Source organism: Marmota flaviventris, chromosome 17 (assembly GCF_047511675.1).
Source record: "Marmota flaviventris isolate mMarFla1 chromosome 17, mMarFla1.hap1, whole genome shotgun sequence".
Lineage (NCBI taxonomy): Eukaryota > Metazoa > Chordata > Mammalia > Rodentia > Sciuridae > Marmota > Marmota flaviventris.
In genome coordinates, this window is record NC_092514.1 from 32,503,878 (window position 1) to 32,516,211 (window position 12,334).

The window sequence follows — 12,334 nt, forward strand, 5'->3', positions numbered from 1 at the left end:
CCTGGGTTCAGACCCCAGCACCAAAGGGAGAAAACACGGCATAGAGTGGAGAGGTAAGTCAGCCCAAGGATTTACAACCTCTCCCACCCTTTTCCTCTGTCCTAGGTCTGCAACCTATAGAAACACGCATGCGCACACGATGTCTTGGGGGCTGTACCCGGCGGCGGCTTTCCGAATGCGCACGCGCGATGTCGGCCGGTCGCCGTGGAGACGCGTGGCCCCTGCCCGGCAGTCCGCGCCGGAATCGTCCCGCCCGGCAGCTGCGGGTCCCAGTCGCGAACCCGCGGGCTAATGAGCCGCCGCGGTGGGGTCGGGGCGGCGGGGTTCAGCGAGGAGGACGATGAGGAAGGGGAGGCGCCGGAGGGCGGCGCGGCGGGCTCTCGGGGGTCCAAGCTACCTCCCATCGCGGGCAGCACCTCAGAACCGGTCAAACGGAAGGTGAAGAAGAAAAAGAAGAAGAAGAAGAAGACCAAGGGGTCGGGCAAGGGGGACGGTAAGAGGAGAGCTAGCGTGGCCACCTCCGCTACCCCACCTGAGATTCCTCTCCCAGGACACCCACCTCCTCCCAGAGATGCCCTTCTACCCGGAGAGAGCTTGGAACAAGACAGAGACGCTCCAATCCAGAGCCCCCTTGTCTCCACATTCTACTTAGGTTGGCGCAGTGATGCCCCGCCCTATGCCTTAAGACCATGGTGTCCACAGAGATTGTCCTTCCAAGAGACCCCTTCAAGGCCACAGAAGTTCCACCAACTTTACTGTTTCCCAGAGACCCCACACGGCTGCACCGAGAGTTCCCAATATGCAATAATTCCTCAACTCCTCGCAGGCAACCCCCACAGATACCACATTCCCAAGAGCCCCCCAGCCCCACAGATACTCTCTCAACTTCCCAGTCCCTCAGCCCAACTTCTTTCCCTAATACCCACACCTCTCTGAAGAAATCTCAAGCCCTCTACAGAGACCACTCACAGAGAGACTTCTCTTGACCTGAAGACACTGACAGACAATCACATACAGAAACACAGACTCCTGCCTTCCCCCAAGAGGTGGTCCTCACGTCCTCATGCATGAAGGGGCACCTGCCTCTGGATGCTTTGTGGACACCCACACCCAGGTAAATGCTTAGGAAGAATCCTCCCTGTGTGGACCCCACCCCCATCCACCAAGGGGCAGCCCCACTGCATACCTGTCACTGCCCCATCCTCTTATCCCTTCCCAACACATCCTCATGTCAGTGACACCATCCGATGACACTAAAGCACAGCTACCCAGTCGTGCACATAATTCACAGGCAGCACACACACACACAGATACTGTTAGACACTCACATGCATAGACACCCCTGCGCCCTTCCCAGAATATCCACATAGGTACCCCAGCCTCAATGACACCTGCAGAGTCCCCACACTGCACTAAGCTCTTCTCATAAGACCCCCAGATTTCTTCTCCACAAAGGCCCTGAATGCCCACTTCAAGGACAGTGTGGCAATGATGTAGAATGCATCCATCCATGAGCACAGTGATTCCGTTGTCACCTGTGTGGTCCAGCTCAGTGGATTACGTCAGGGAAATGGCCCTGACCTCCAATGTGATGGTTCCCAGCTCAAGTTTCTGGTATCTGGCTCTCTGTGTGCAGAGCCAGAGGCAGAGGAATGGCAGGCAGCCCCTTGTCGGCCTTGTAGTCTGGGGAAGGGAGCAAGGACAAGAGTATAATGGCTTCTTCAGGTGGAATTATAATAAAAATGGGGGGGGGACCAATTCTGGAGTGTAAGGCAAAGACCCTGTGTGTATCCATAAAGCAAAATCAGGAAGTGTATTGTCTTTTTGATGTATAACTTTTCGCTGTTCAAATTATGGTACCTCATACTGTCAGCAGGGGACACCAGATAGTTTTGGGGGAGTAGAAGGTAAAGAAATATCAAGACATGAATTTTCCCCTTCTTTTCTTTGCTCTCCCCCCTTCCTTTTGGCTGAGGGAGGTATTTCTGTCTCCTAAAAACTAGAAGGATGAGCTGATAAAAGAACCATAACTTGTAGTACTTTATAGGAATGTCATATAATTCTGAAAAGCTACTTAAAAAAAAAAAAAGGAACAAAGAAAGAAATAGTTCAAGCCACACAGCAGAAGTATTTCCGGGTTTGGCATGATGCCGATTGCATCAGTCAAGTTTAGGAAGCTTTTTGCTTGGCTCCATTTCTTCCATCATCAAATGTCTAGACTGGCAGTCGAGTCACAGACACAGCCTGGAAAGTACCTTGGTAAACCTGGGGCAAGGTTCAGTGGGGGGCAGCAGGGCAGCCAGAGCCAGGCCCTACCTTTGAATCCGACTCTGCCATTTCCTGTGTGACATTGGCAGTTAATGAAGCTCTCGGGTCCTCAGTTTCCTGACCTGGAAAACAGGACTGATAGCTTCTATCTGGAGGGCCTGCTTTCCAGTAGGTGCTCAAACAATGGTTCCCAGGGCTGGGGTGTAGCTTGTTGGCAGGGTGTGTGGTTGATACGCACAAGGCCCTGGTTCCTTCCCCAATACCACAAAATAAGTAAAATAATCATCTGCCCCCAGATGATTTAACCCAAGGCATACAGGCAGGGGGTTACAAGACTGGTGGGCTTGGCAGTCTGAGCCCTGCGTGAAGAGTGGTCCCCATGCCCCCTCCATCTTTGGTGATTCAGGCATCCTCCCAGGCAGGCTCAGGGCAGACATGGCCGCAAACACTAACCTCTTCATCTGCTCAGCAGATAAACATCAGAGTCGAGGCCTGAAGAGTCAGCCACTGTCTTCATCCTTCCATGACATCTTAAATCCCAGCAAAGACCATGGCGCCAAGTCAGAGCCCAAACCGGACAAAGAGGCAAACAAGCACAACCCTTCCTACTCCTGCACCGTGGTGAGCCTGCCCCCCTTTGCCGAAGTGGTAGAGAACCTTTCCAACCAAATCAACAAGAGCCTGCGTTGGGATGGGATTCTTGCTGACCCAGAGGCAGAAAAAGAAAGGATTCGCGTATATAAAGTGAACCGGAGGAAGCGGTACCGGAGTTTGGCTCTCAAGAGCTTCCACGAGGATCCCTCTGCTGAGGACAGCCCTGAGAACTTACCCTACCTCTCAGACAAGGACTGCAGGGCCAGCAGCAGGCCACCAGCCGCGAAAACCGACTGCTGTCATCACTTCTTAGAAGGAAATCTCTCTGCGAAGCTCCTACCCTCTGATTTAGGTACTGCTGTGCCAGAGTGAAGTCTACCCACAACACTGAGGAGTGTCTCCTTACCACAAATTTATGTTTTTAAAAAGATATAAAAGGAAATCAGACCCGTATGGGAATGCAGTAAAAGTAGGGAGTACAGAGAAGACCAGCCTCTCCTTCACCCCGAGGCTCCGAAGTGCCTAGGAAAGTCACATTCCTGAAGAACCCAGGCAACTCTGCAGACTCAGTGCTCTCCAGAATTGCCTTTTTCTTAAACTGACATCTCTCTTTGTTGTGTAATTTCTCATCACAGTTAGCTGTCTATAATCTGCCCCCAAAAGGAAAAGAAACTGTGGATTATGTAAATTCTCAGTCTCAAACTAAGTTCATGGATAAAACTCATAGTGCGTGCATCTGTCGACCCAAGAAAATGCCCTGAATATCCTGGAGACTTTGAATTAAACACACTACTTAAACTTGCATGACCTTCAGAATCAGTGGATTCTAGTACTTCGTCCTTGGGAGGTTACAGTGGGAGGTCTCCAGAGGACTATTGCTGCTTTTATAAATACAGTCCTTTCCTAATCCCCCCCCCAATAACATTTTTGGGAGTCCTGGGAATTGAACCCCCCAAATAACATTTTAAGCAAAGTTCTGGAGCGTTAAAAATACCTTACTGCAGGTATGGTGATGCACATCTGTAATCCCAGCGGCTCAGGAGGGCAGGAGGATCACAAGTTGGAGGCCAGCCTCAGCAATTTAGCAAGACCCTCTCTCAAAATAAAAATAAAAATGATGGGGATGTAGCCCAGTAGTAGAGCACCCCTGGGTTCAATTTCTAGTACCGAAAACAAACAAACAAAAAAAAAAACCCTCACAATGCTGCTTATCCTTATCCTAAATTTATATTCCTCCCTTTCACAAATATTTATTGAGTGAGGGCTATGTGCATCCTTCCAGAAGCAGGCCCTAATTCAAATGCAAGGAGATTATTTGGGAGACTTCCCAAATAATTGGTGTGTGGAAGAAAAGGATAGTGGGGAAGGGAGGCAGCCAGTCCAGGGATCAGCATTAAGCCACCTTTCACCCTCAGCACCTGGAGCTTAGTCCCATGGGAGGCACTGGGAAACAATTCAAAACCCAGATCTCAGAAGTATCACATTTGAGCGTGGGAGCTGGGTATTATTCTTCCTGAAGGCACTGGCTGAAGGCTGGTCCTGGACAAGGGGTGCCAATTCCCTGGCATTTCTAGTCTGCCGCACTGTGTGTGCCTGGAAGCCTGCCTAAGTTATGAGGAGAAGTTGCTTTCAGGCACAAGAGGCAAATGGATGGGTCCAAAGGTTAGGGGTGATCTCTGGGTTGGCATCAGCTCCCTGCGAGGGGCAGAGTGGAGGTCTAAGAAGAGGTTCCGCCTTCCAAAGGGTTCGAATGTTCTGGGATAGTTGAACATATAGTGTACACGAGCCAGGTTGAAACCAATACTAAGCCCCACAGGGCGCTTATTTGAAAGCTGAGCGAAGCTCCCGTCTTGATCCCGTTGGCCTTTAGCTCCCAGCATCCCTCTTCTCACCCTGCCTTAAAAGTCCAGTTACAGAGTTTCCATGTTTTTGTCATTTGGCAAAATATTCTGAAGGAACTTTTAGAAGAGTCCTCTCCTGCCCTGGAAAATGGTGAGCAGCCAGGCCTGGCAGGGACCCTGAAGCAGACAGGAATGGCCTTCCCTGTGCTGAGACTGGGCCTGTCCTCTCCACTGTCCATGGAGAGTAGGGGAACAGGAAGTGAGCGCATGCCCAGCCACGTGACCCTGCTGAAGTCCCAGGTATCCAGGTAAAGATGGCCAGCGGGGAGCAGCTGGGCTGTCATCTCATGTGCCCTCCAGATCCACCTCTGGGTGGTGGCTGGGGATGTGCTGCATGGTGGAGTCGGAGGGCCCGACAGACCTGAAGAGGGCCCAGGCAGCTTAGCAAAATCTTCCGAGGATGGTGAGGGGTGGGAGAGGTGGCCTGTGGTGGTCTTCCTGCCACGAGATAGGGCATCATTCTGGGATAGTGGCTAAAGTTATAAGCTCTTTTTTTTTTTTTTTTGGAGTGGGGGAGTCAGAATGTTAGGTCATGATTTTCTGTTGTTACTGTAACAAATGACCACAGACTCAGTGGCTTAAAAGAACATGAAGCAGTTCTACAGTTCTGGGGGTCAGAAGCCCACACTAGATTTCAACGGGCCAGAGCCAAGGTTTTGGCACTGCTGCAGCCTGTTGGGGACTCCATAGGATACTTCATTTCCTTGCATTTTTTTAGCTTGTAGAGCTGCATATCTTGCATTTCTTGGCTTGCGGCCTCTTCCTTCATCTTCAAAGTCAGCAGTGCAGCAGCTTCAGTCTCCCTGTTTCTATTACCACACCACCTCCTGTCTCTCCTGCAGTCAAGTCTCTGTCTTATAAAGATAATAATGGCTGCGCTTACGGACCCATCAGGAGAGCCCAGGATGATCTGCCCATCTGAAAACCTTTAATTATACAGCAAAGCCCCTTTTTCCATAGAAGTTAATTGTTCCAATGACATTATGTCATTTGCAGGAAAACGGATGGAACTTGGGGGCATTACGTTAAGTGAAATCAGCCAAACTCAGAAGGTCGTGTGTTTTCTCTCGGATGTGGAAGCACAGAGACTCACTAGTGTGATTCCACAAACCCATCTTGGGGATACTGGAGAACCAAGTTAGTGACTTTGGCCAGATCTCCCTGGTGTTCTCCATTACTGCCTTCTGCCTTCCCCCAGCTCATAAACACCAAGTCCTCTCTCTCCTTTTGCCATTGGATTCAGTGGTCTCAGTCCCTAGAACACTGACTCCATTGCTCTGTGCCTGAGATGAAGTCGGACATCATGGTGGAGAGGTAGGGAGGAGGGAAGCAGCTCAGGACCTGGCAACAGGAAGCACAGAGCTAAGATGATGAGCTTTGATGTTAGATCAGGCTTCCTCTCTTCTCCACCATGTGCTTTGTCACCTCAGGCAAATTGCTTAACTTCTCTGAGCCTTGGTTTTTCCTTCATGTTATGAGAACCAAATGCTGTCATTATATCCAGCACTTAACATGGCGCCTGGCACCCTGAAGGCACTCCATCTAGCCCAAGAATTTTGACCAATGATGTTTCAGGCTGGCCCAGCTACACAGCCACTGGAGAGGCTGGCCTGGGGCTGGTGAAGACCACACCTCACTGAAGGGTGAGTTTCACAAAGAAATGTGACTTCAGTGGATGACAAACTTACCATTCTAACAGGCCACACGACAAATTACAGGGGTCTGGAATAGAGAGGATGTAGGAGGAATGAAGCAAAAGGCTAGTGTTCCAGGCAGGGGCCTTTGGAACCCCACAAGACAGTGCCCACTTGGAGCCTGGCACCAAATGGGAGCCTGTGTTTAAGACAAAGATGGAGAAGTGGGAAGGGCTTAGTGCTCCAGGGAGCACAGAAGCGGCTCCAACTCCAAATGCCTTGGATTAGAAATTGTTAGTATTTTCCTCACCCAGGCTGTATCCAAGGGCTCTTTCAGTAGCAAAGAACAGAAATCACTATGAGAACTCGCTTAGAAAGGGGAGTGATTTACTTATAAGGCTAACAGTCCAGCCAGGCATGGCGGCCATACCTGTAATCCTGGCTACTCGGGAGGCTGAGGCAGGAGGGTTGTAAGTTCAAGGGCCCGGGATGTGGCTTGGTGGCAGAATGCCCTGGCTTCAACCTCTGCTATTGCAAAACAAAAAACTAACGGCCCAGCATTGTCTGTGGCTTCGGGCATTAGCTAGATCCAGGTCACACTATCGAATCAGAGTCTCCACATCTCTCCACCTCTGTGGCCTCTCTATTAGCTTCACTTTCAGGTGAGTTCTTACCACAGGATGTCAAAGGTGGCCACATCCTTATAGTCCTATAAAGAAAAGATTTACTCCTGTGTCCCTACCCAGTGTTCATATCAACCCCAGAGAAGGTCTCTGGCCTGGCGAGGATTGTGTGCTCATCAGTGAGCTAATCACAACAGCCAGGGAAATGGAGTCTGTGATGGCTGACAGACAGATAGACCTCCAGTGTGATGGGGAAGTCCGAGGTCCATGCCCACTGGCTGCATGAGCTGAACAGATTGTCATAGAATCTAAGCAGAACCTATGCAGCGTGACTCCGTAGAGCCAAGTAGACAGAGACTGGTCCATTGCCCTCCAGATGAATGATTTTTTTTTTTTTTTTTTTTTTTGGCAGTACTGGGGATTGGACCCAGAGGCACTTTACCACTGAGCAATACCCCCAGCCTTTTTTAAAAAATGTTTTATTTTGAACCAAGTTCTCACTAAGTTGCTTAGGGCCTCGTTAAATTGCCGAGGCTGACTTGGAGCTTGTGATCCTCCTGCCTCAGCCTCCCACATGGCTGAAATTATAGGTGTGCACCATCACACCTTCCCTAAAACTGATTCATTTTTCTTTTTTAAAAAATATTTATTTTTTAGTTGTAGGTGGACCCAATACCTTTATTTATTTATTTTTATGTAGTGCTGAGGATCGAACCCAGGGCGCCTCATGTGCTAGGCAAGTGCTCTACTGCTGAGCCACAACCCCTGCCTCTGATTCATTTTTCTAAAGGCCTGATCAAAGGTCATAGGAGTGGCCTGTATGACAGGAGTTAAGTGATCTGGATTGACTGCATGCTTATCTCCGGAACCACTGACCCTTGGCCAATGCCAGGAAATCTACTAACTGAAAATAAATAATGTCTAAACCTCAGGTCCATGAGCCGCTTGGGAGCAGAAGGCCCTGGTTAGTAATAATAATTGGGTTGATGGTTTGTACTGAATTTGGTGAAGCCTGGAGCTGGGCTTGAGCCCTTAAGACATCCCAGCACAGCTAGGATGTGCACCCTCTCACTATGAGACCCCCAGCATGAGCAGAGAGGTAGATATTGGCACTTCATATGCACATCAGCAGGGATTGGAGACCTGGGAACAAGCAGTCCTGTGTGAGCCTCAAGATCCAGCACCACTGCAGGACAGATTGCCGGGTGAGACCCCCAATGATCTCTGCTTGGCTACTCACACCCTTCTCTTTAATGTGGGCTGAACCTATTGACTCTAATGAAGAAAACACAGCAAAAATGATGGGATGCTCTTTGCAAGAGGAGGTTATAAAAAAAATACTGTGTTTGGGGGGTGGGGAGGGAATGAATGAGTGTTTGAGGGAGCTGTGAAACTATTCTGTAGGCTACTACAACGGTGGACACATGTCATCTTGCATTTATCCAAACCATAGAACATACACCAAGAGTGAACCCCAAGGCAAACTATGCACTTACTCCCCCCTCAGCCTTTGAGGAGCTGGGATTACAAACATGCAACACCACACCCAGTTTAATAAAGTGGTTTTAAGTCACTAAATTTGGGGATCATTTTTTCTTTTCTTTCTTTCTTTTTACACAGCTAAAATGTCCAGTTGAAACAGTTGGCCTCTTCCCTCACCACCAGCCATGCTCTCAGCAAGCTGCCTCAACTCTCATCTGAGGGCTGGAAAATCCAGACCCCAAGCTTGTCATAGGAAGCCACATTTTGCCAGGCACAGTGGTGCACACCTGTAATTTCAGCAACATGCAAGGTTGAGGCAGGAGGATCACAAGTATGAGGCCAGTCTCAATAATTCATTGAGATCCTGTCTCAAAATTAAAAAATTAAAAGTGCTGGTGATGAAGTCCCCCTGGGTTCAATCCCCAGTACCGAATTAAAAAAAAAAAAAGCCATATTTTAAACAAGCACCACAGACACCCACTCCTGGTGTTTGGAGGACCTTAAAATTTATTTCTAGAAGTGACACTGTGTCCTATAGGGCTGAGATCACTGTGGGGCCAGTTCAGAGCTGGGTTGGACTGAATGGGCCTCTTCAGATTCCTTATTCCCTTCCCAGTAAAGCTGGGGAGGAGAAAAAGCCTCATGGCTTCTCCTCACTGTGCGCATCCCAGGAGCTACATCTACCTATTTGTACTGTGTTTTCCTGGCGTATGTTTTGTATCTCCCATCTTAATTGTAAGTGTAATATTTTTATGGCATTTTATTGTTTATAAGTTCTTTCACCTCTTGCACTGTAGGAGTCTTGTTAAGGAATTCAAATCCTAGGTTGACACAGAGAAGATTTGGGCCTACTTTTTCTGGAGTGGGTGCAGGGTCTCTGTTCTAGTGCCTAAGTCTTTGGTCCACTTTGAGCTGAGTTTCATGCAGGGTGAAAGACAGGGGTTTAATTTCAACTTGTTACATGTGGATTTCCAGTTTTCCCAGCACTATTTGTTGAATAGGCTATCTTTTTTCCCCAGTGAATGTTTTTGGTGCCTTTGTCTAGTATGAGATATTTGTATTTATATGGATTAGATATTGTATTCTATTCTATACTGTTGGTCTATGTTTATAGAAGCTCAACTCACAATAGTTAAACTATGGAACCAACCTAGGTGTCCTTCAGCAGATGGATGGATAAAGAAACTGTGGTAAATATATACACAATGGAATATTACTCAACCTTAAAGAAGAATGAAATTATGGCATTTGCTGGTAAATAAATGAAGCTAGAGAATATCATACATGATTTTATTTCATCTACATAATAATCATCATGGTACAAGGATGTTAGATACCCAGTTGCACACAAGGAAATCAGCACAGAGTGGGAAAGGGACTTGCTCAAGGTCACACAGGGACTGAGAAGCTGGGATGTTAAACCCAGGTCCGCTGATTCCAGAGATCCTGCTCTTCATTACTGTGCCAGTGCCTAAGACAGGCAGCCTAGGCGGGCACTCACACACTGCCAGAGCTCAGAACAATGGCAAAAGAGAGATCAAAGCAGCTGAACAGGGCTTGTCAATAGGGTTGGTTGCTGGTGCTGGGTGGGTGTGTCGGAAGGAGAGGGTCAGTCCTGGAACTGTAGCTGGCAGAGAAGCTCCCTGGGGAAGTAGGAATACCCACCAACTGGCCTGGACAGACCCTGGGGTGATAGGAAAACTCCCTCAGCCATCCCGGCCATACTGTGTACTTGTTCATGGTCAAATCCAGCCTTTGAAACCATTGACATGTTCCCCTCTGGTCACCACTGGAAAGGATCCTACCTCATTCAGCCATTCCCATTCAGTCACAAGATCTCAGACCAGCACTCCGGGCTCTGCCCAGCAGCCTCAGCCTGGAGCTACTACCCATGCCTTGCCTTTGAGGATGGGTGTCTTTGCTGCTCAAAGTATGCTTCTGGAACTAGCAACACCAACATGACCTGGGAGCTAGGTAGAAACACCCTTGTCAGCAAACTCTTGGGTCCCCCACCCAACCAGACCTACTGAATCAGAACCTGTAGTTGAACAAGATCCCTGGCTGATTTGTATACACATTAAATTTGAGAAGCTCTGATTGTTAGGAAACAATTCCCCAAAGGGAATTCTCATGTTTCTGCATGTCTTGTGAGGATAATAACTGGTTACTTTTGTTCCAAACTATCTTTTGAAGGATGTTTGTATGATAAACAGCTTTGGAAGACAAAGATGGTGTCTTCCTCCAGAGCAAAGAGCAGATTTGCTTACTACCTATTCTAGAAGGTTCTGGTTCTTAAACTTAGCGTTCCCCTCCTATAACCTAAGAACCTCTCTATTTCACCCCATGGGAAATGAAACTGCAGAACCCAGTGCAAATGCTAGTATTCTGCCTACTGTTATTGCTGTGACTAATAAATCATCCTTTATCTCAGACCCAAGAATCTCTTGTCTTTACCAGCATCCATGAAATTGTGGCAGGTTTTTAACTCAGACTTTCCAGTTCTCCAACCTGGTCTAAAAGACAGACCACTTCACTTTAATTTCTCTACACTTAAATCTGATCACCAGAAGCTGTGTGAAATTCTACACTCAGGTTTTACTTTTCAAACCACATCAGAAATACATGAATGTTTCAGGCAAATTAGGAAATAAAGGTAAGGAAAAAAAGTTTTTAAGACACCTGATAGTCCCACCATTTGGAAAGCAATAGCCTCATCGGTTTGGTTTCCTTTCTTTTAGTCCTTTTCTGTTATTACATCTACACATAGGAAAACAAAATTCATGGGACATTAATAAATACATTATTTTTTTAACAATTCTGTTAAAAATATGGCATGGACATTTTTCCAAATCACTAAATTGACATCCATATCACATTTTGAGATGCTTGCTGCTTGCCTGTATTGCATTATATATGGACTATTTATTCAATCTTCTATTTGTGGACATTTAATTGGTTTCCTATTGGATTTTTTTTTTTTTTTATTTAATGTACTGGCAATTAAACCCAGGGGCACTTTAGCATTGAGCTACATCCCCAGCCTTTTTTATTTTTTGAGGCAGGGAATCTCTATGTTGCTGAAGGCCTTGCTAAGTTGCTGAGTCTGGCCTTGAACTTGCAATCCTTCTGCTTCCGTCTCCCAAATTGCTGGGATTATATTGCCCAGCCTGCATTTTTTTTTTTTTTTGACTCTTCTAAACAATTCTGCAGTGAATATCCTTATATGCCCATCTGAGTGCAATTTTCCAGTGCTTTGGATACATTCTTGGGAGTAAAATTACAAGCCAAAAGATAATTAAAACAATAAACACTTGTATAGCTTTTAACTCATGCCAGGTATTGTTCTAAGCTTTGCACACATCAATTTATTTAAGCCTAACAACATACCTAGGACAAAACTCTTATTATCCCTATTTTATAGAGAGTGTAGGTGACTTGCCCAAGTTCACACAGCTAAAAAATGGTGAAGCTGGGATTTGAACCTAGGCATTTGGGCTCACATACTGCATGTACCCATCCCACTGGATCACTAACTGCCCTCCTGGCTTTCCCGAAGGCCAGACAGGAAACAACACAGGGAGAATTTGTGGATCTTGAATTTCATGCCCCTAATATAGCTGCAGGCAGGGGTAGAGTCCTCTCGGAGCTTAGCTCCAGGAGTAAGCTCCTTTCTTTGGAAGCTCATGCCCTTATGCTAGTTATGGTTACACAGGCTGCTTTTCATTTTGGTCTTGCTCATAAGGAAGCTCAGGACTAAGTCCTGTTCTCAGTAATAGCTGCTCATCTTAGCCTGGGTTCTGGCAGTGTGTCCCCTTCTCTCCTGGCCTTTGTC

The 12,334-nt window shown here is 47.3% G+C and overlaps 1 protein-coding gene across 1 annotated transcript; it reads left to right on the top strand.

Moving 5' to 3' along the window:
* The first annotated feature begins 291 nt into the window (after nucleotides 1–291).
* On the top strand, nucleotides 292–3,234 carry Liat1 (ligand of ATE1). The gene is made up of 2 exons (XM_027924416.2): nucleotides 292–493; nucleotides 2,738–3,234. Exons 1-2 carry the CDS (start codon nucleotides 292–294, stop codon nucleotides 3,232–3,234), a joined length of 699 nt encoding a protein of 232 aa, XP_027780217.2.
* Nucleotides 3,235–12,334: the final 9,100 nt, after the last annotated feature.